The sequence below is a fragment of the Sylvia atricapilla genome, chromosome 6 (genome assembly GCF_009819655.1).
Source record: "Sylvia atricapilla isolate bSylAtr1 chromosome 6, bSylAtr1.pri, whole genome shotgun sequence".
Classification (NCBI taxonomy): domain Eukaryota; kingdom Metazoa; phylum Chordata; class Aves; order Passeriformes; family Sylviidae; genus Sylvia; species Sylvia atricapilla.
The window spans coordinates 35,931,376-35,955,717 of NC_089145.1; the positions used below are offsets into that span (position 1 = coordinate 35,931,376).

The window sequence follows — 24,342 nt, forward strand, 5'->3', positions numbered from 1 at the left end:
TCTTTTTAAGGAAACTTCCATGGCTTATCCCATATAAATGAACCACAGTCCTACAAAACTCAAGTTACAGATTCATGTAGTTGATGACTCTCAAAATGCGCATGGACAAAGGAGCAGAGCAAAACCACTTTTTTTGGCAGGTGTTTAAAACTTGATTTATAGGTTTTAAAGAAGAGTTTTAGCTTGGTGCTATTTTAAAATTTAATATAAAAAATGCCAGTGTTGAGATGTTTCAGAAGAGGAAGAAACAGCAAAATCTGATAAAATTGGTATTTCTAATTTTCTTTTTATTTCCTTTTTTTCTAACGAAAAAGCTAATTAGCATCTCCCACTTGTTAAGAAGCAAGTTTGTAATTCTTTTTTTCTACACACAAATTTCAGCTTCAAAGTCATTGTTACTGCCCCACTTGTACCATTTTCAATGACCCAAAAGGCCTGACTGGATCCAGTACATCCATTAAGGATAACACTAAACTTCCTCTTGATTTTTCTCTACTCTTTCTTAGACAAATCACTAAGAAATCAGTCTCTAAAAGTGAACTCAGCTGCTTTTCAGCCTTCTGCACTCAGGATAAATCAGAATAAAAAACTGCTTTGTCTCTTCTTCAGATAAACAAGCTTAGCTCACACCTTCAACACTTTGTTTTATCCAGGTCCAATTTATCACCTGAGTAGAAATCAGCCTTACATTGAGGACAAATGAAGGACATCCACATGGACACATGGAAAATTCTTTAACTCTCCTCTTCCCAATGTGTAGGTAAAAAATAAGGTTTATCCCATGAAAGAATTGCTGCCCCAACAGATCATTCAGGCTGGAAACCAATGACACCTTCCAGGATCCAAACTTTTAATCCAAGTTTCCTGTAACAGGATCTTATCTAATCCATCTCTGCCCTTGAGATCCCGTGGTGAAAACATTGCCTGGATCTGCTGACTTCACTTCCAGCTGAGCACCTCCTCATTCCCATCACCTCACATGCATTTTTTTGTGTCCAAGTAGTTTCCATGCCTGGGCACAGCATTTTCTATGAGATTTGGAGTGGAGGGAAGCAGGGAAGGAAGGGATAAACACTTTCAATTCTCCACCTTCTTCCTAAATTCCAGTCTCTGAAGCAGAGGTCAGTGTTTTAGCAACACTGGAATGCACAAAGTGCTGAGTTTATCAACCCAGCAGCTCAAATTCATTCACTTTCAGCTGTAAGACAGCTTCAAGCTGCTGGAAATACACAGAAAAAGCTCCCAGAAAACAGCAAAACCCAGGGAAAGCATGAGCTGAGAGGCAGCTCTCCCAGGAACTGATAACTGTGGAGACTTCTGGTCCTGCTGAACCCAAAGGAGTTGATAAAGTGGGAACACCAAGGGCCTGATAAGCTGTGCAAGGCCAGCAGCAGGAGTACCAAGGTTGCACCGGGATTGTGTGACTTGGATCACGTTCAAGAAGGTGGTGGCAGCTCTGTGTTGAGGAAAACTACAGGGTTACCCCCATGTTTATCTTTTTAATCTTTTATATATATATATGCACATTGGCATCTGATAAAAATGGTACCCCTGAGTGACTTTCTCAACACCTTGGAGGCACTGCCATGTCAGTGTGACCCTTGGAGTGAACAGGAATGTGTGGTAGCAGAGTAACTGAGGGTTCTGTGTGTGTAATTAACAGCATTACTTACTATTAGTAGAATTAATATTGCTAGTAATATTAATGTGCCATTAATGGGAACATCTTGATGTTACTCCTCAGTGTAATGAGTAAAAGTTGCTCAAGCAAACACTGGTTGTGATCTGTGTCTCCTGTCTCAATCCCCAATCAGGACAACAATTACTCTCATTCATGCTAGAAATGCTTAATTGTTCCCTAAATTAGCTTGGTCAGCAAGACCTTGAAGATTCCCTGCAGCCCACTGCAATGTGCAGCACAGACAAGAGTCTCCCTGTCTGTGAGCAAACACATCCACAGGGCTGGGAAAGGGAGTGAAACACCAGCAGGGCTGGAAAACTGGGAACAGAGGAATTATCTTCCCAGGGCCTGGAAACAAGGAATGCATTGAGAGCGTGGCCAGCCCTGCCCTGAGCTCCACATCCCTCACCCACAGGCGCCGTGGCTGTGGGTGGGGATCCCAGCTGGGCCAGCTCCAGCACACGATTTGGGATATGAGGCTGCTGGCAGACACGGCTAAAGTTTCCAGCAGGGATGAGTGTGTGCAGGAAGGAGCTCAGGGCCCTCCAGGCTGGCAGTGGCAGGGCACTGAGGGCACACACACACACCTGAGCTGCACGGGCTGCACGTATTCCTTGCGGAAGCGTTTCAGGTCGGCGCTGATGGGCTGCTCCCCCTTCTCGATGGCCAGCCTGTCTGCCTCCGTGGGCTCAGGCTCCGGGATCTCAAACCTGGGAGAAAACACCACAGAGCTGATGGCAACCGAGGCAAAACACAAACCCTCTCTTCTGCAGTTTATAGAAATGTATTTATAGAAATTCAGTGTGAGGAGAGTCAGGTGCTTCCCTGCCATCCAGTTTGCCTGGAATTCCCTCCTCCCCAGCTCCACACCCTGTTAATTCGCTGCCTCTCTGCTCATCACACCATGTCTAGACTGGGATAGAAGGTTTTTAAGGACCTGCTGGCTTGATTAAGGGAAGATTAGACGAGGGTTTAAGAGCAGCTTTACCACACTGCATTAAAATGCTGTTAGGGTAAGTCTGTGCCTTCAAACAAACTGCCTGGAACATTTCTGTCCTTATTTCCATTGAGATCTGGCTGCACTCAGCTCTCTCATGAGCCAGTTTAGCAGTTCCCAACATCACCACCCACAGCCCAGGCACACCAGGTGCTCCAGCTCATACCTCATTCAGGTAACTCATTTAAACTGGGAAAAGGAAACTTGCACTGAAAACCTGGATCACTGTTTTAAAATTACTGGTTTACAAACTTCACTTAAACACTGAAACTTCACACTGAGATCCTGAGCAGGAAAGGAGCAGTTGGAATCTCTGATTTTTATGAGTCCCTTCCAACTTGGCATGTTTTATGATTCCAGAAAAACAAAACTCATCAGGAACCAGAGTGACAAGATAAGGGGAAAGGCTTCAAACTGAAAGAGGAGGGTTAGATGGGATTTGAGGATGAAATACCTGGCTGTGAGGGTAGGGAGGCCCTGGAATAAAATTCCTGGAGAAACTGTGACTGCTCCATCCCTGGCAGTGTCCAAGACCAGGTTGTACAGGGCTTGGAGCAGCCTGGGATAGCGGAAGGTGTCCTTGCCCATGGCAAGGGGTGCCACTGGATGGGTTTTAAGGTCCTTTCTCAAACCATTCTGGGATTCTATTCTATGATTCCAAACCTTTTCCATGCCCTCAGAAGGGAGGATGACTCCTTACCTTTCTATCAGCAAACTCAGCAGCTCCTGGGGCTTGCAAAAGGAGCGGTAGGTGGTCAGGAAAGTCCGAACAAAATTCGGATCTGTAAGGATTGGATAAGAAAATGACAGCAGTGCGTTTAAAGTCAGTTGCAAAATATCAGAAAAAAAATACAAAGAAAAAGTTTAATGTGCAGAAAAGACACTGAGGTTGTAAGGCAAGCTCTCTATTTGAAAACACCAGAAATGACAGTGCTTGGGAAGTTTTCATTCAGTTCTTTGTTGCATTTCCCTGAAGAATATTGAACTCCACATCCAACATTCTCTTAAAACCCCTGTCTCAGCCTTCCCCAAGGAACTATTCTCCCTGACCAGCTGCTCTATTGGGGATGTTTAACAAAAATTGCACAGCAGTCTCAACAGTACCAGATTCCCCTTGCACCCCAAAACCGAGACTCAACATTTTCCTCAGCCTCAGCACCTCATGAACTGCTTCAAGCTTTCACTTCTGTGCCTTTCAGACAGTGAAAGGCTAAAAAATGCTGATTGCGATTTCCATCCACTACAACCCAGATACTCCACAGAGTATCTGTGAAGTATATTTATTACATTCACAGGCTGAATGTAATACATATAAAAAATAGAGTAAATATAATAAATATAACTTTCATTTCTTTTCTTCCTTCACAGAGCATTAGCCTGTAACAGCTCCATTGCTTAGGCCATGATGAAATATGGAAATGCATTTTTTTAGGGGATGAAAGGTTTGCATACCCAAAATTTTCTTACAGCTTTTCTTGCAAAGCCAGGTGATTTAAGAACAGATTTTTTACTCCCTACTCATTACAAGCAGAAAAAAGCCCAGCAAAGTAAAGAGAAAAGGTTAAAGATCAACTTTCTCACCTGTGTAAGAACAAAACAAAGCTCAGCATACCTGCATACATATGGTAGGTCAGCCTCTCGATGAGCTTCACCACCGTGCCCCCTTTGATGATGGGAATGCCATTCCTGCTCTGCAAGTTATCCTCAAAAACAATGTTATCCTCCGAGTCCTCCACCACAAAACGATAAACGCTGGGGCTGGGCAGCCTCAGGGGCTGCTCGTTCTCCTCCTGCAGCAGCACCGAGTCCAGCATCCTGTCCAGGGTGCTGCGGTACTGCAGCGAGATCAGCGCCGCCATCCACGTGCTCTTCTCCTCGGCCGATTTGGCGGCGAACACGATGCTGTTGTCGTCCTTGGACACCAGCTCGAAGGCGTGCTTGTACTCTGCTGTGTCCTCCTTGTCCACCACCTGCATTTTCCTCATCACAATCTTCTCCTTCAGCCTGTACTCGGCGCTGCTGTAACCGGGCAGGCGCGACTGCCCATGGTTGGGTTTGCAGCTGATCATCAAACCATCGAAGAGGAAGATGTGGCGCTCGTGTTTGGCCCCGATTTTGGTCAGCCCTCCTTCCATTATGAACTCATTGCAGCACTGGCCGATGTCTTTACCTTCCCAGCCATCGATGTTCTTCTGGATCTCGTTCATTTTCTTGATGGCCAAGTGTTTGCTTCTGATCTGGCGGTGATAGAAGCGACAGACCGGCTCCCTAGAAGGGAGAACAGAAAAAGTCACAATGGGCACATTCCACATTTGCCATCCCAAAATAATCAACTAAATTAATTGCTTAAATCAGGACTTTTATTTCCAGTCAAAATGCTCTAATCAAGTTCCAACTAAGCCACATGCACCGCTTTGGTTGGGAAGGAGTAAAATATTCACATTATCCTTACAAGTGGGGCATGAAGGTTTTGGACTCCTGCTCCATCTACAAAGAAAACTGGCAACAAGACATGCCTTGAAAAGGAAAAATGGAGATTTTCTAGCAGGACAAGGTGATTTATCTCCCTCTCTGCCAGCTGTGGGAAGTCAGGGAGGCTCTGGGGGTGCTTACCCAGGCCGGCGCCGTGGGGAGTGCTTGCTGTAAATGCGCTCCATGCTGCACTGCAGGTTCAGGAGGGCTGTGATGGCTTGTTTGAGGCACTCCCTGTCCTCTTCATCCTCACTGCAGTCCTGCAGTTGCTGGGACAGAAGAAACATTTATTTTCTTTCAGGTCTGCCTCATTTCTAGCAGGGTAAGAAGACTGAAAGACCTTCTCACATGGTGTTACCAGCAGCACTCAGTGAAATCGGTGATTTCAAGTCAGTGACTTTTTACAGAGCCTCATTCAAAAGTAGATGTGAAAGCATGAAACTAAAAATATCCGTCAGAGGTTCAGGAAAAATCAGTGGATATTTATCAAGTTTAGAAAGATCACCCTTTACCCTTTAATGCTAATTGTCAGATACTATTTTGCCTGTAATCAACAACCATTTCTACAGGGTGATATTTCAGATTTCTCTGCTGTGCTCACAAGGTTGTGAGACAGCCAAATGTCAGATTCTACTCTGAAATTCCACACACTGTGGATAAAGGTCTAATTTAAATGTTTTCATTGCTAAAATGATCATCTTTCATGCAGCACCCTGCTGTGTCATTCTTCAAAATGAATAAAAACATGACAAAATGATTTTTCCAGGTGTAATTTATCAAAACAGGAGGAAAACTCTGCTCAACAGGGCACCTGTGGTAATGTTTCCCTAAAAAGGGAGAAACCACAACATACTTTACACTTGTAAAACCAGTTTGAGGTTCAGATTCCCCCCAGAGCTGTGGCAGCATGTGATTTCATCCTTAAATTTCATCCTGATGCACTTTCCCAGCTCTAAGACACAATGGGTCATTAATTAGCCTGACCTCCAGCATGACACAGGTCAAGGATCCAATTCTGGCTTTTCAACCTGAAAGGTTTTCAGAAGTTTCAGAGAACTATCCCATGCAGGTGATGAGTATGAAAAGGGAACTTCCATTATTTTCAAAGAGACTCTTCTGATCAAGAATTTTTCCCTGATATCAAATTTAAATCTCCCCTGGCAAAGCTTGAGGCCATTTCCTCTTGTGCTGTCCCTTGTTCCCTGGGAGCAGAGCTTGACTCTCCTGTCACCGCCCTCCTGCCAGGAAGTTACAAAAAATTAAGGGTTTTGGGGTTTTTTAAAGCTTTTCTGAACTGTTTTCTAAACTGACTGTCACTAGAAATGCTTAACAGTTTAAAATTTACTGAAATCACACATATTTAGGTGTACTGGAAGCTGACCCTGCCCATGGCAGGGGTTGGAACCAGATGATCTTTAAGGCCTCTTCCAACCAAAACCACTCTGGAATTTAAACTTTTCTGCAAAATATTGGCAATCCATTCATTGGAGGTGGGTCAAAATAAATCATCCCTTATTTTTACTTTTTTAAATCAGGATATGCAAAAAATCACAGCAGACATGAGGAAAACAAGAGTGAAATTAAGTAGAAACAAGGAAAAAAAAAGGAGTTTGTGCTAAATATCAATTACACACCTGGTATTAACACAACTCCTAAAAATATTCAGGTTGGATTATAGATAAATTCTGTTTTCCTCCTTCATACAAGTAAATCCTTTAAAACACAAAGGAAATTTCTATAACTCACCTGTACAGACTCAGATTTTACAGTGAGAACCTCAAAGAATAATTTCTGTTGCTATTTCCAAATGTCAGCTACAGCCACAGGGTGTTTTACTCATTTAATTTAAGTTCATCCCTGTTAGTTAATAATTCATTTACCCTTAAAGCATTAGAAACTTTCCCCACACAATGGGGTGAACAGAACCTTTTTTATATTATCCTCACCTAATTCCAGTTAAGACTGAGGACAAATTATTAAGAATGGATTATTCTGAAATAATAAACTGAGTTGCAGCTGGAGTGTGACCTGAGAGTGTGAATTCTGACTGAATCCTGCTTAGCTTTTCATGAATGGACAAAAAATTCAGAACTCATAGAAAGAAGGAATTAGATTTGTGTATTACATTTTTAACTATATTAGAACACAACTTCAATCAAGATTTGTTAAATAAAATGTAGTTCAAATGTTCATATGAGAGTAACAGGTGCTTCGTAAGATTTTTTTTTTTTTACTTTTCAGAAATGAAGTAACCAGCGTCAAATAGTTTTAATTTTCAGAGGGAGCAAGTAAAATGTAACCACCTATCTAAAAGCTCAGATTCTCTACATTAATAATTATTTTCAGTCAGAAATAAGAGTGTGGCTCCATTTACCTGCAGCAACTCAAAGTAATGCAAGCAGTGATAGACTGGGATCAGCATGAGGCGAGGCAGGACATACTGGACAGCTTCCTTAAATCCTTCAGCTGTGGACTGGAAAGGAAAAAAAAACCCAGGATTATTTACACTGAAATACCCAGAATATTCACTGTGTTCCCATGATGTCCAATATCCCACAGGAATATGGAGGCCTCAGTTGGTACCAAAGAAATCAGTATCACCCTCAGAAACTGAGAATCACAGGTTTATCACTTAAAAAATGAGAAATATTTTCCATTCCCAGTAGTTGACTAAGGCAATAATTCAAGTTGAAAGATGAGAGATGTTTCCAATCAGTGGTGAAATTCCTGCCATCCTCCATGGCACAACTGCTGAGGAGAAACTGAATTATCTCAGGATCAGAAACAAGGCCAGATTCACTGACACCTGACTTGAATATCAATTTAATCTGGAATAAAAGAATTTAATTCCTGCTCTGAGCTTTGAATTTAGGAGGGAAGGAGGCAAAAAGCCTTCCTTCCTCACTCCCCAAGGAGTATTTAAAAGTGAGATGATGCAGCAAAGGCTCAGAGGTGGAAACACTCCCTGGAGCAAGGGCTCAGAGGGATCTCACCCTGCACAAATCAGTTAAGCCCAGTCCCACTAAACTAGGCTTAACTGGGAGCACCAGTGATACATCACTTGCCCAGCAGCTTCTCTAAGAGCATTTCTGAACACCAGCTCAGCATGAGCAGCCTCTTTCAGTAATAAATCTGCTGCAAAGGCAGAAGAAAGTAATAAAACAATAAAAGAATCATGGATTATCCTGCTGGCCAGCAATGAGTAAGAAATTACTAAAGAATTATTCCAGAAAAAGCACCAGTCACAGCCTCAGTGCTGAAGGAGGCCTTGGATATGCATGGGAGAAAAGAAAATTGGGGTGTTTGTGTGCCTGTGGTTGGCTTTCAAAGGCAAAATAAAAGTGGCAGTGTGAGAATTCACCCTCTGTTCTCATGCAAGGTGTGAGGAGATAAAAAACCTGCAAAACACTCAGATCCGTCAGAACTGTGCCCTGTTTTTACAGGAAAGTCAAAATACCTCATATTGGAGAAAGGGCAGGACCTTGAGGATTTCTTCCTTAGCTGGAAGCAAAGAATTTTTGACAGAATTCAAATATGAATTGAATTATGAAATATGAGAACTAAATATGAAATATGAGAATTAAAGCTGTTCAGTATTTCTCATTTGCACTCACCTGGAAGTGGAGAGCCACAGCAGGTTTGGCCATTAAATTATTAAAATGTTCATGAAATTGTGGAGAGAGAATATCCTGGGACAAGGTTTCATATGGATCGAAGGCTTGCTCCTAAATAGAAACACAAAATTACACACAGAAGTGAAGGATCCAAGCTATTTCTGTCCCAGCTGGTACAATAACTTCCTTTAATAAGCTGATGGAACTTTTCAAGAAAATATTGATTTTGCCAAATAAATACCGAGTAAACCACAATCTTATTTCACTTCCAGCTTTTAAATACCCATAATTTTCTTGGCATTCCTCAACTTCCCCATCTTTATAGCCAACACAAACTTTGTTGTACTGAAGCAGTGGGAACCAAGAGAAGTTTTTGCTTTTTACTCTGTTTCACATGGAATGGCAATTTTACCTCCTCTGACCATAAAGATGGACAGTGTGGAAATTTGGGACACTTTCCCAGGGAAAATATCTCATCTGGGACAAAGCAACCAGTCTCAGGGAGAAGTCTTCAAGTGACATCACGGTTTTAGATGCAAAAATTATGGTTCTGTTTATAGTATCCAGCTGTGATTCCGTAGGATCAGCTACAGCAGGATGGGATAGAAACCTGCAAGAATTCCATAGGAATCATTTCTGGCTGCACAGGAATTCCTACAGGAATCATTTCTGACTGCACAGGGATCCCAGAGGTATAATTTCTGGCTGCACAGGGATCCCACAGGAATAATTTCTGGCTGCACACAGATCGCACAGAAATCATTTCTGGCTGCACAGGAATCCCACAGGATTCATTCCTGGCTCCCAGCTGGGCTGTGCCAGGGCCTGTCAGGCTGATCCCAGTCCTTGTACACTCCCAGGGCTGATTCACTCCTGAGTCACTGCTGGGATCAGCACATCCCTCTTTTCACCTCAGTGCTTGCCAGGCTGCTGGATTTGGGAATACCAACTCCACAAAAGGTTTGTTTGAACATTGGTGAAGCCTCAAGTCCCAGTGGAATCCACAGTGCAAATCCATTGCAGGAGCCAGGCCAATATGTCCTGATTCTGTGCTGTCTCCTGGAAGTTTCTGAATTTTTTAGTGCATTTACAAGTGGTCTTAGTTTTTTCCACTTAGACTTCAATCAGTATTTTTATGTTTTGGGTTTGTTTTAAGAACATGAGATTAAAATGAACTGCAGTAGAGATCTCCCCCAAGAGATTAATTATTTAAGAAAGGGTTTTATGCTTGCAATGCTGCAGAAGTGATTGCAATATGGAATTCTGGAATATTGAAATTGATGATTTTGGCTGAAGAACGGCAGGGTTAGATGAGATACTGGGAATTCTTGGATGGGAGGGTGGGGAGGCCCTGGAATAAAATTCCCAGAGCAGCTGTGGCTTTCCCTGGATCCATGGAAGTGTCCAAGGGCAGGCTGGACATTGGGGCGTGGAGTCACCTGGGACAGTGGAAGGTGGTGACCCTGCCATGGCAGGGGTGGGATGGGATTTAAGGTCTTTTCCAACCCAATCCATTCTGGGATTCTATGGAAGCAGGACTCTGATGTCCATACAAATGATCTCAGTGCAGGATTTGGCCCTGGATTGGTGTTTGCCCATCTCACACCCCCTGCTTCCCACCTTTGTTCCTTTGTGGACACTTAAAACTCCTCTTATGGAAACACAAACACCAGAAAACAAATTTACAATCTACTGACAATCCCCTTGTTTTATCAGCTGCCTTGTGAAGAGCCTTTCAAAGCAGGCAAAAACCTTCTGCCCTGCTCTGAGGTTCTCAACCATCCATCTCCCACTTTGGGGTGTCAGTTTCTGAATTTCCTCCAAAAATATTTTATTTGCCTCATACATGAAATGAATGCTTTATTTTCCCCACACTTCCTTATCTCAAAACCACAGCAATATTTATGTCTTTAAACCTTCCAGGGATCTGATGCAGAAAAAACAGAAAAAGCAGGAAGATTCCAGCTTGCAAGGCTTGTTTGGTTTTAATTATCCTTCCCAAGAAGTTGAAGGACCTTTTTAATGGAAACACTAAATGAACAACCCTGGCAGTGAGATAAGCAGAGCAAATAAACACTTCACTTTCCTATCTTTCTTTAATGATTCCTTTTGCAAACACTGACAGAAAGATGATCTCACCCCATGAGATACATGATCAAATCCACAGCTCAGTTATTAAGCAGGTCTCACCCCATATTAACTGAATTAATAAATTCAAATATATTACCTTCATAAAAAGCTTGGAAAAATAATCTGGACTTCTTTTCTTCTCCAAGTTTTTCAGTGAATGAAAAATCAGATGAGATTTTCACTCATTGAAAAGGATTTGTTTCCATTAAAGCACAGGATGACTTAGACCAGCTTTTGCAATAAAATCGAATTTTTTTTTCCCAGGATAATGCTGCACTATTTTAAATTTAAGGATTTTTCAATCAGTTTCAATATTATAACTACTTTAATAGATTGATCAAACACTTCTCCTTATCATTATAAAGCAATTATGCTTCAATAACTGCTAAGACTTGGTCAACTGAACTTTTCTACATGAGTGGTTTATTGAAGCAATGCCAAGAAAACTTTATCTTTATGGTCTATTCCTAAATGAGTGCCCAAAAAGCACTATTTTTTACAACCAGAAAAATGTAATAGTTCTCCAGGTGCTACTGGGATGTTCATGCAACCCTCAGATCTTAAAAACGGAAGATACATAAAAGTGAAATGGAAGTTTTATTGTTATTTTTTAAAATAAACATAATCATTTTAAGATAAAACCAAAAGCTTGCCATTCACCATGTGGTTCACCTGATACATTCTCTGTCAGCTCAGAACAATTAATTTCCTCTCTAATAGTGGTTTATATGATTGCTGTCACATTTTAGGGCCGTAACCTGGGATTAATACACATCCCAAGGAAAAGCAGTTTCAATTTAAATAATGTCCAACAACAGCAAAACTTCCATCCTTACCTTGGTCATCCACTCCAAGAGTTTTCACCCAGACAATTAAAACTGTGTTGTTTAATCTAAGCAATGTCCTAAGAATTGTCCTCTTGCCTCTCAGATCCTGCTTTTTCCCTGTGCACCTCCCAGCTGAATTCCAGAGTCCTTCTGCACCTATTTTCAGGAATTCTGACTAAACTGAGCTCTATCCCATCTCAGTTTTGTGACTCCCTTCTGTATTTCAGAGCAGTTTTAATATGAGGTATTTCAGAATTTAAAAAATTCCTTCCAGCATTTCAATGCCCATTCAAAACAAACTGAGAAAATAATTAATAATGTTCCAGTATGAGCCACACCAAATCCCAGTGCAGTGTTTTCCCTTAGTTCTACTCTTTAATATCTATTTTAGAGCTCAGTGGGTATCAGCAGCACTTTTGCCACAGTCCTGAGCCATAAACTGCTGCTTTGATACTTAATTCCTTCCTGGAATCCCTGCTCTGTGGAGATATTTATTCATTCCAAATGTCAAACAATGCATTTGAATTAAACCCCTGTTTTGAGAGATTTAATAATAATAAAAAAATTTTTTAAAAAACCCTCTAAATCAACCAAATGAAACACCAAACCTCTGCAAGATCCTCAAAGCAGCTGCCAGCCAGAGGGTGAGGGCTGCTTTCATCTGTCATTTCCACAGTGTCCTCAATCAATCCCAAAAGCTTCACTGTCAGCTCATGGATGTCTGAAATGTTGCTGAATATCACATCAATGTCCTGCAAACACAAACCATGGCTGAGTCCTGGCTGGGATCATTTATTTGGAGCATGTAAATATTGGCAGTGGGTTTTATCTGAACCGGGAGGTAAACGGAGAGGAGTCAACAACAAGCAAAGAAAAGTTAATCTCTGTGGTCTTCCCAGCCCTCCAGGCTTCCCCTGAACACATCCAGCCTTGCTCAGTTTCCACAGAATCCTTCCCAGAAGCTGCTGTGCTCCCAGGACAGGCTGGGATCTGGACAGGCATTTCCCTTTCCAGCTGTCACTGCCCCTCTGCTTGTTCTTGTCAAATCTTGAGGTGATTTCCAGGAGGAATTCACAGCAGCTCCAAGCTCAGATCCTCTGAATCACAAGTGCAACTAAAGCAGCTCCTGGGCTGCTTCAGCAGGGCTGGGAATGGAGCAGGAATTGGCAGCTTCCTTCCCAAATTCCAATTGTAGATTTTCAATTCCCCACACTCAATGAGGGAGCTGCTTCCAGTGTCCTGGATTCCCGCTCTGAATTCTCTGCTCAGAAGTTTCTCTGTCCCAATCTCCCACTGACCTCCTGCCAGTGCCCAGACCATGGTGACCCTCTTGTGTGAACATAAAATCCTGAAATTTCCCAAAAGAATATTTCTCAGTTTCTAAACATGGCTCTCTTCTCCTCCCATCATCTTCCCTGGAATTCTACCCCCACATCTGCACAATTCCATCAGCTCCTGAGGAATCTCCACACCCAGCTGGAATGGGAATGGCTCCTGCTGTCTCTTTTTAACCTGCTGGTATCTAAAACCTAAAAATCCCAGTTCTAAAAATCCCTGCTGGCCTTGTCCCCTTCTCCCTGCCCCACAGGAAGGATCCTTCCTTACTCCTGCAGAGAACAGTATTTGCTACACAGACAATTTCAATCAAATATTTCTATGGTTTATCAAACAGTGATTCCCTTCACAGTTAGAGAATCCACAGCCAAGGGCTGTTTTAATTGGAATTTCTACAGATAAGGAGTAGCCGCTAAATGTCAGTTCAAGCATTCACTGCACATGCAGGTAGATGATTTAATTTTTGTGTTAAGCAAAAGTGGAACTATTACCCAAATGACAAAAATAATGCAGCTACTGCTGCTATCTGACAGGGAATTGTGTCCATTAAGCTCCACTCCAACCGCTAATAATGGCAATTCTCCCACAGGATTTCACACACAGACAAAGCTCATTATTCACTGACAGACAATAAATCAAATTTGATTTCACCTCCAACACAGTTAATGCAAAACGGGTAAGTTCTGGCTGCTAATGGGGCAATCAGCATTGCTCATCAATAAAGAACTCACATGAGGTGTGAAGAGCCTCCTGTTGGACAGAAAAGCTTCTCGAAATACTTTGATGATGAGGTTCAGCTCCCTCAGGTACTGCCTTTCTTCTGCAATCTCATTTCTCACCAGGTCGTAGTAGTTGAGCTCCCCAGAAGAAGAGGGCTCATCCTCACACAGAGAAACCAACCCAATCTCATCCTGATCAAACATATCCATCAAAACCTGCCAAAGAAACCCAGAGAATTACACCCAGCCACATTTTCACACTTGGCTCCAGCTCAGCTATTTCAATGTGTTCAGAGAAATCCTTGGAGTTTTTAATACAATCCTTGCTGTATTCACTTTCACATGGGAGTAATATTTCAACTTTGGCAGCAGGAGACTGCAGCAGTTGCCAAAGCCATTTTCCCCCTTGGAAGTGAGCACGACCTAGAAAACAAGTTACAATTCATGCAGAATCAATTTGGAAAACAAGGCATCTTGCATAAGCATTGGACAAAACCTCCTGCTGGAGATAAAACTGAACAAAAATGTTTCTCATTTTAATGGGCACAAAAACTAAAGGTCTTTTCTGTGTTATGAAGGAGAGCTGCCACGACAAAGTGACATCAGGATGGTGTGACAGCAGAGAAATAAAGGAAAACATCATTTTCTGTCCTTACACTGCTTGTAAATGCTCCTGCTGCTCCCCAACTTACCCAGGCTTAACTTAAAGTTCTGCTGTGACAGGTCTGGCATGAAGAAGGAGAGAAGCTTTGCCTTTGAATAAAACCAGGCTCTCCCTCTGATCCTCCTTTGAACACACTTTTCCAGATCAAAGAAAATTTAACAAATCACCTCTAAATTCTGTTTTAATCCCAACCCCTTACCTTATCAGCACACATTGATACTTTAATGTCCTGCTGGGAGATCTCAAAGTGTCGGATATTAAAAACATAATTTCCAGCCAGTTTTAAAATGTCTGCTGAGATGTATTCCAAGACAGCCACGATATAGAGAGACACATGGTAATCCACCTTGTAGCCCAAGACCTCCTGCAAAGTGAAAACAAGAGAAAACAAATGGTATTTACTCCAGAAATTCATCTAGAATGACAATAAGCACATCGAATTTTCGACTGAAATGGATTTTGTCTGTGGTGATAATTTACAGTAATGAAACACCCAGGGCTGAGGACATCAAATGGAAATTGGAACATCTGCCTGGAAGGAGATGCTTGTAAATGCTTGTGTTATTTTGCAGTGTTTTAACAAAGGAAAAGCTACAGAATTTGAAATAATCCCTCCTCTAAAAATGACAGTCCTAAAAATAGAATTCATTTAAGGAAGAGACTTCAGTGGAATTACTCCTGTAAAATTCCCATCTCTGTCTCTGCTTATTGCAGGACTCCGATCCTAATGTGGACTCTTGAGAACAGACCAGGTTTCACTTTCAAGGAATCATGGAATGGTTTGGGTGGGAAGGGACCTTAAAGGTCATTTCTTCCACCCCCTGCCACACCAACTGTGCACTCTGCACTCCATAAAATAACTGAACATTAATAATGGAAGTCTGAACAGGCCAAAACCAGGATGAATGTAGCACATTATGCCTGGGAACATGCTCCACGTCCTGCACAGCTTGCACCATGCAGCCTTTTACCCATCAGCAAATGCAGGTGGGTTTGTGCATTTGAATAAAGCAGACTTGTTAGGCATTGGTGCATCCCCTACAAATCAGATTCCGAGCCTGTTTTCACACTTCTGAACCAGATTTTACCAAAGAACACCAGTGGTGTTTAGGGAGATCTTATTTAATGCTCTTTTCTCTCTTGAGAACATTCCCCCTCTCATTAACCCTCAGGAACTGAGATGATGTGTATGTGAACACAGCAAGGAGACCTGAGAAAGTGCTTTAATCTCTGCTTATGTTCCAGTGAAGTTTCCTCAGCAGCTGGAAACACCTTTGCAGATCTCTTGATTTTTAAACCTGAGGCACCAGTGACATTCAGCAGCGACTGAAAGGACACTGACACACCTTGGTTGACACCACACAAGGAACAAGATCTACTTGTTCCCTCTTCTATTTTGGCTTCTGCAGCATTTTGAAACAAATAAAGGCATCAAAGCAGCGCTGCTGAAGTAGACAACGTATTTGAGTTTTGTTTATGTTAAAGCCTAACTAATCTTATTTCAAAGTAGAGTAACAGATGTCTGTAATAGTAACACTGAGGTCTTGAATGTGATAAATTCAAGGATTTACTTTTATTACACACTACAATAAATTCAGCTTTATGGTGATTCTTTACTCCTTCTGCCAAGAGGAGAAACTTCTTTTATTTCATACCAATTAAAGAAATACATTAAAGGTCATGCTGGGGGGCAGTGAAGGTGAGAGGTACCTTCAGTAAAGGATGGATTTTGTCCACAGGGAGCAGGAGGGGGTTCCTTCTTTTCCGTTTCTCGATGGCCGACTGAGCATCAGCGATGGCCCACTTGTCTATGGGGTGAGGAAACGTCTTCTGAACCCGCTCCTGCCCAACACAGAGAGCACTGAGACAACCACAGCCACCAGAGAGGTTTAAATAAAACACAGCACAGCAAATTAGCAAATTACTTCCCCCCTCCCAGGACAGATAATTATCATCCTCCTCCTCAGTGTTTCCAACATGTTTTCCTAATTGTTCTCTCCTTACTCAACTCAGCTTCTCTTTTCAGTGATCCTCAACAACCTCCCTCCCCTGAGCACCACGAATTCCTTCAAATCTCCTAAAATCTTTCATCTTTTCAAGCGCAGCAAGAAGAATTCAGTCTCCACTTCCAGTGGAAGGTGTTCCTGCTATGGCAGGGAGTTGGATATGGATGGTCTTTAAGATCCCTTCCAACACACATTATTCCGGGATTCTGTAAGACCAGGAGCCCAAAATATAAACACCCCCAGGAAATACTAAACAGTTTACAGCCTCTAAAAAAACCAAGTTGATATTATTCCTATTGAGAAAAGAGTGTACCTTGCCCTACATCAGATCAAGTTTATGGCAGGAATGGAAAGCTGAAGGATGAGCTGGAAAAAAATGGTGAAATATTTGTGTCTCTTTGATGAAGAGATTTTTTCACATATCCCAAGACCCAACAGGAGGCCCAGGGTCTTCAGTAAGGCGAATTTTCTTAGAGGCGGCTTTTAAATCCTTGAAGGTGGCCATTTAATGCCCAACTTTCTGATCAGCTCCCAGGTTAACACAGGGTGACATTCCCTCCTGGAGATCAACCCCCAAATGGCCCTTTCTTGGGAACCTACCAGGAGATCCCCCCCAAAATGGAGGTAGGGTGGCATTCAGCCATTCTTCAGCTTAAAATCACGGAATACCAGACTGTTTTGGGTTGGAAGGGATTAAATCCCATCCAGTTCCATTCCTGCCATGGGCAGGGACACCTCCCACTGTCCCAGGCTGATCCAACCTGTCCTTGGACAATTCCAGGGATCCAGGGGCAGCCACAGCTTCTCTGGGAATTCCATTCCAGGGCCTCCCCACCCTCCCAGCCAGGAATTCTTTCTCAATATCCCACCTAACATAGGTTTTGTGTGCTCCAGCATGGCTTCTCACTGCTTTCTTTAGGAACAATTTGAAGGGCTGTTTCTATTTATAAAACATTTTTTGAGACTTTTAGAGCTTGATCCTACAAATACTTAAGGACAACAGCTTGGACAAACAGTTCCATTAACTCCAGGCTGTTATGTAAATATCTGCATGATAAACTTCAGAGATTGCAGCTCTCAAATGTTTCCTTAATAGCTAAAAACAGCTGAGGAGCAGATCCAATCCCAAGAGCTATTAAGGAACTATTAAACTTTGCTTTTATTTAGTGATGCAATAATATTCATGCATCAATATTAAAAAAAAAAGATACATTAATAATGAATGTTGAATAAAGGGCATCTAGTAAGAATCTAAAACCCTTTGGGCAATTATTTTGCCAATACATACATATATATATACACACACACATATATATATATATATATATATATATATATATATATATATAAAAAAAACCTAACATAAATACATACCTATTAGACATATATCTATTATAAAAATGTTGCATATATTTATATATAAAATACTGTATATAATTATATATATTCACCTATATATATATGATTCTTTTACATTTACATGACACACATACATAACTTATATTAATACACACATGCAATAATATTGACATGCATACAATTTATATTCTTTTATATATATATATGTATTAAAAATTCTTTTGATTTCCACAACAGACACAGAGAATCCCATACATAATTTTGGATGAGGCTGAAAATCCTGGACCCACAGATTGATGCAAAATTAATTAATTAATAGAGCTCTGCAAAGCTCTATTGGGTCACAAACACATGGAAGCATTTTCTCCCTCCAGACTCCGTAAAATCCTCATTTTGGAATGATGACACAAAAGCTGACAGCTGCAATAATACAAGAGCCTCAGTGAGTCCTATAAAGTCCAAAGAACATCCAACTCTGTTCCCTCAGCTGCACAATCCAGGCCTGACAACAGTAACCTTTCACTGAAATATTTAATTTTTTTTTCTTGCATATTGATGTCAAAAAAGTAGGAGAAATTCTTAAATCCATTGTGCATTTGGCAGCAGAAAATCTTTCAAAGCATTTTGCATTTATAAAAATATTGCTGAAAGGAAAAATTCCCACCATTTTTATCCTGAAGCACTGGGTAAGAAAATGAGTTTCCAGTTAAATTTACTTATAACATCTAAATAAAATCAGAGTATCCCAGAATAGTTTGGGTTGGAAGGAACCTTAAGGATCATCCAGTTCCAATCCCTGCCATGGGACACCTTCCACTATCCCAAGTTGTTCCAAACCTCCTCCAACCTGGCCTTGGGCACTTCCAGGGATCCCGAGACAACCACAAAGTCATGTTAGGAAACTCTGGGCTTCCAACCTGCATTTTCCAAAATATCCCAATTAATTTCAGTGATTCCAGAAGCAAAGCCTTGTTTTTGCAGCCTCCAGCCCTACCTCCACATCCTGCACAGTCCGTGGCTGGGCGATGCACAGTTTGTTCAGCAGCTGCAGGATCAGCTCCTCAATGTAATAGAGGGAATCTTCCTTTGCTGACAGGTTGGGGTGAACCTGCTGCTGGACCTGGCCAAAGGAATTCAAAGAATTAGGAATTTTTTTCACTGAAAGCTGTGCCCAAAAGCAAACCCCAGCAAAAGCAGGATAACTCTGGATTGCAGTGCTGCAAATTCACACAATTTTAATATTCTCACAAGTTTTCCTCTGGAGTTAAGGTGGTAATTCCTATTCCTGCCAAGTTGGCACCTCTGTGCAATTACAAACTCGGTGTTTTGCCATTATGATGGGAAGGAGTGTCAAGCCAAGGCAGATTTCTGCCAGCACTGGAGTGAAATGATCCCTGTGGGTAACTCTGAGTTACTCATGCCCTGAATGAGTAATTGCAGTGATGTTAGTAACCCTAATGAGTGACTGATGGAGTCACTACCTGCAGCAGCAGCTCACCCTACCTGGGTGATGAACAGAGGAGCAGCACAGACCCACCAGGGAAAAGCAAGGAAAAGCTGACTCCCACCTCTCTCCAAGGCAAGGCAGGATAATTCCTTTTGTCTCACTTCATGGAGATTAATCCTAGCTTTGGTTTCCCATGTTAAACTAGACCAGACAATCCAAAACAGGCAGCCTCAGCATGTGCCCATACAGAAAGGGCTAGAATTAACTCATCCTGGGTCAGCAGGGCTCTTTTTCTACTGAAAATGCCCCCATCAAACCACCCTGCCTTAAAAAGAAAAAAAGAAAAAGCATTCAGGGGTTGGTTTCCATACTCAGTTTTCCCTGGCAGCCTCTCAATCAGGAAAGTGTTCACTAGATCTCAAACTATAGCCAAAAGATTCCTAAGGAATACGATCCAGGGAAATTCCCTCCTCTCCCCACACAAATTCCATGTAAATCACCTCAAAAACATCAAGTGACATACTCACATTGCTATTCACAGGACAAATGGGGTGGTAGTTTAGTGAGACAAGACAGAAGCACCTTTGGGTTGAATTCTGATGCTCTGAAACACAGGCACAGCCCCTTCCAAAGCCCATGGAGCACTTCACAAAAACTGGGGGCCTCTGAGGGCTTCCCCCAAATTCAAGAGAATCCCAGAATGGTTTGAGTTTGAAAAGACCATAAAGATCATCCTGTTCCCCTCCTGCCATGGGCAGGGACACCTTTCCCTATCCCAGGTTGCTCCAAGCATTGTCCAGCCTGGCCTGGGACACTTCCAGGGATCCAGGGGCAGCCAGAGTTCCTCTGAGAAACCTCTGCCAGAGCCTCCCCACCCTCAGAGTCAAGAATTCTCAAATCCCGACATCCCATCTAACCCTGCCCTCTGTGAGTTTGAATCCAGCTGCCCAGTTATAAATTATTTTATGTCCCTGAAAATGTAATTTTGCCTTCTGTGCCTCAAACATGAATCTTTGCTTTACTCAACTGATTCCTCACACGGACACAACATCCTGAAAAAAAGAAAGAATCCTCAAGAAAACCAAACCCACTCCTTGAAAACTCCTACTTAAGACAGCAGGTTCTCAACAATAGCCAGGGCATTTTGTGTTCTTCCTGACCATGAGAGTTTAATTCCCAAAACAATGGCAAACCAGGAAGTGCCGGGTTAAGGTCTTGCCACGTGTCCCTCAGAGAGCAGCACTACAGCAAGAGCAGGACCCAGCAAGGAAATCAAATGAAATTCCGTGTCCCTGCAGTGAACCCTTAATGATGCTCCAGAGAACTGACAAGAACAGCAACAGTAAGATGAGGAGGAAGACCAGAGAAGATGGGAACTCCCATTCCCTGATCAGACTGCAGCTCTTCTCCCTCCAGTCACTTATTTCAGATTTCAATGCACAAAAAAAAGACTTCATTTGTACCTGACTCCAGCTCCCAGGTCTAAACACCTCATGCCACACTCTCCTAAACTTTCCTGGGAGCACATGGATGTCCAGCAAGGCTGAGGAGCAGCAGAGGAGCACAGAGCCCTCCTTTAACACTGACAAGGAATCTCTGCTTCATTTTAGGGACACAAATCATGGAATTCTGGAATAGCCTGGCTTGGAAGGGACTTTTAACACCATCCTATTACACCCCTGCCATGGGGCAGGGACACCTCCCACTATCCCAGGCTGCTCCAACCCGGCCTTGGACCCTGCCAGGGATCCAGGGGCAGCCACAGCTGCTCTGGGAATTCCAGCCCAGTCCCTCCCCATCCTCCCAGCCAGGAATTCCTAATATCCCACCTAATCCTGCCCTCTGGCAGCTGGAAGCCATTCCCTGTGTCCTGTCCCTCCATCCCTTGTCCCCAGTCCCTCTCCAGCTGTCCTGGAGCCCCTTTAGGCTCTGGAAGAGGCTCTGAGCTCTCTCTGGAGCCTTCTCTTCCAACACTCCCAGCCTGCCCCCACAACTGTTCCATCCCCCAAATCATCTCTGTGTCCCTCTCTAAATCCTGGAGTCAATTTTTCTTCAAAAGGAGCAAAGCCAACAACAAAGCCCAGCATCTCTTGGTTGAGACAACTCTCCCCAGAGGATTTAGAAGATCAGCTGCCACTTGAAATGAGTCTGCCTGCAGCATCCTGAGAGGTCCCAGAGGTGCTTCTGCACTCCCTGGGTTTCAGAGAAGTTATTTGGACATAAATTGCTGAGAAGAAAAAAACCAATTTCATTTCAATACAGTGTTTTTCAGAGCAAAACAAAAACACTGTAAGGAAAGCTGTGCACCAGCTGATTAAATCAGATGCCACTGGATCAAGGACAAAACACTTATTCTTTACAGAACTCCCTAAAGCCTGACTGAGAGGACTGGAAAAGCAAGCAGAGACTGCTAAAGCACTCAATGTATGGAAAAAAGCAGGAGCAATTACTGGGGATGGTACTCACAGAAGGGACATTCACAGATCTCTGCTTCAGGCTGAAATATCTGAGCACAATTAATATAAACTGGCATGGAATAAACTCACCAGAGCTACACGGCTGAATTTTGGCTGGTAATTGTTTCTTTTAAGGGTCAAAATACCCTTTAAAAACCCTCAAGGTGTTGCACTGACCAGTGAGATCTCTGCTGCAAGAAGCTGAGCAGGAGGGAGCACAGAAAACAGATCTTTTTACTATTTTATCTCTGAAACAGCAGAATGTCTGAAGTCATTAAAGAGAGATTAGGATTAGCAGAACTAATTTTTACAGTGCCATTCAAACAGGTTTAGTCCAAGTTGTCCCAATGAAAAGAAATCAAGTAACAGGTGCAAGAGTGGCCTTAAGGCCTTTCTGGGGGACACAATTTTATTTTATGTTGAAATTCCTGAACTGCTCCTTCTCTTGCTCCTCAATTTTCCCTACTCTTCCACCCTTCCAATGTGCACTTGATGAAAATCCTCAAAAGCTTCTCTTCAAAAATTCCTTCTCAGTGAGATATTATTAATCTTCAGAATAAGGAGTCTGTTCAGAAAATATGAGGATGAAAACTTTTCATGGAGATAAATGGTACTAAAACTAGAAAAAACCTGATCTTATTTCTTTTTATTTTTAACCAGTATAATGGCAGGGTTAATTTTGAAGCACAGGAATTCTGGATCTCAGACCTGGGGAAATCCAGAAGGCCAGAGTATAAAAGAAATTATCCAAGGGTTCAATTTGAAATGACAACAAGCTGAGGGGAAAAAAAATAAGAGTCAAAACTGCAAAGAACTTCTTTTTAGCCTTTTCTGAGACGAACCAACAGCTTGGCTACAACACCTAAATAAATTTTTCCTTGACAGACTATTTTGACAGTGAAAACACATCCAGAAAGCTCCAGTTGCTCCACAGCAAGCTCATGGGCAAAAAAGAGGGATTTTTCATTTTAAAAGCCCCCAAAACCAGAAAACTCCCAAATCTATGACATGCACATCAAGTCTGTAGGCAGCACATTCTACCACAAAAATATGGATTCATATTCTTGAAATATTTGGTAAGAATATCCCAGTTTTCTACTCATATTCAAAACTACATTTTCAGAAAATGGAATTACGGTATTACCTGAGATTTCAGAACGAGAAGTTTCTCATATAAAAGTCTGAGTTTTAATTCCTTCTTCTCTTTTCTCTCCTAAAGATAACCCTGACCATGGGAGACACAAAACATCTGCTCCAAAGGCATTTTTAATCCCTCATCTGGATGATGCTCCAGAGGAAGAAGGGAACCAAATGGAACAACTTAAAGACTTCTGTTGCTCTTATTCAGTGAAAAGGAACTGCACTGATATTCCAAATTTTTAAGCATTATTCTTTAGAAAGAACCACAAAGATTTAAATATTTGAAGAGAAATCCCCAATAACAATGCATTCTCAACTTTTTAAAAATAACCACACTGATTTCTTATTTTATTCCAGCACAGCAATTTCTGACAGGCCTGTCTGTCTTAAATCAGACTAAAACATGCTGAGAGAGGAACAGCATGAACCAATCTCTTAAGTAAGAGAGAAATTTTATCTACGTACAGCATTTGGCTTTTTTTACTGCAAAAAACCTTGAAGCACGGTTAGCCAAATAAAATTATCCCTCAACTGACTGTACAGGGGTATTAAAAAATCATCTTACACCACCCCGTCAGTGTAAATGTAATATTTTTTTTTTATCTTTAGCTATTTAAAAAATCTTCTACAATATATTCTAGTTGAGGGGAGGGTGAATTAAGGCAGGAATGATGGGTGGTACAGACAGGATCTGACTCTGAAACAACATCAAAGACTGTCCTAAAATCTCCCGGGAAGGCTGCTTGGTACCCAGAGGAAAAAAGAAAAAAAACACCCATTAATAATGACACAAATAGACACAATTTCTTCCTTCTCCAGTTAATTGTTGTTTACTCTTATCTACAGTCAAGGAGAAGCAAAAATGTGGGTTTGTTTACACGTACACAAACTATACATACACATTTTAATCTTCAAACCTGACAGAAAATGAAGTGTTTGGATTTTATCCATGCACATAAAATGCTTGGTTTAAATGGAGATAAACCCTGAGGGAGCCCAGTATAGCCTCTGCCCTGTGATAGGGGAGTGAAACACCACGGCCAGCATGGAGGCGGCTGTGCCCTCATCTGAATAAACGCTGACAGTTCTCAATTCTCCCAAAACTCTTCCACATGGAGCCAAGAGCTGCTCTGAATTCAGCACTCATGGGCTCCCTCTCCTCACCTTTTACATCCAAAGGAGAATGGTTCAGTGAGGAAAACTGAATTTTTCATACCTGGAATTTAAATCCCAGGATGATTTGTGTTGGAAGGGAGTTTAAATCCTATCTCGTTCCAATCTTCTGCCACGGCAGGGACACCTTCCACTATCCCAGCCTGCTCCAAGCCCTAATGTCCAACCTGGCCTCAGACACTTCCAGGGATCCAGGGGCAGCCACAGCTTCTTTGGGCATCTGTGCCAGGGCCTCCCCACCCTCGCAGGGAACAATTCCTATAATTTGTGACAGTGAAGGCCCTCAGAGTAATTTCTCCATGGCCCAACTGGTCACTGAGAT

General features: G+C 42.1%; 1 protein-coding gene across 1 annotated transcript in view; it reads right to left on the reverse strand.

Annotated features, from left to right (window-relative positions):
* SOS2 (SOS Ras/Rho guanine nucleotide exchange factor 2) overlaps positions 1–24,342 on the reverse strand; it is a 39,732-nt gene that overhangs the window by 9,775 nt on the left and 5,615 nt on the right. The window contains exons 2-12 of the mRNA XM_066321483.1: positions 18,799–18,924; positions 16,150–16,281; positions 14,639–14,803; positions 13,788–13,991; positions 12,330–12,473; positions 8,765–8,875; positions 7,525–7,623; positions 5,292–5,419; positions 4,291–4,946; positions 3,379–3,460; positions 2,269–2,391 (exon numbers count right to left, since the gene is read on the reverse strand). Of these exons, the coding sequence (XP_066177580.1) occupies positions 2,269–2,391; positions 3,379–3,460; positions 4,291–4,946; positions 5,292–5,419; positions 7,525–7,623; positions 8,765–8,875; positions 12,330–12,473; positions 13,788–13,991; positions 14,639–14,803; positions 16,150–16,281; positions 18,799–18,924 (1,970 nt within the window). The remainder of the gene's footprint in view (positions 1–2,268; positions 2,392–3,378; positions 3,461–4,290; positions 4,947–5,291; positions 5,420–7,524; positions 7,624–8,764; positions 8,876–12,329; positions 12,474–13,787; positions 13,992–14,638; positions 14,804–16,149; positions 16,282–18,798; positions 18,925–24,342) is intronic.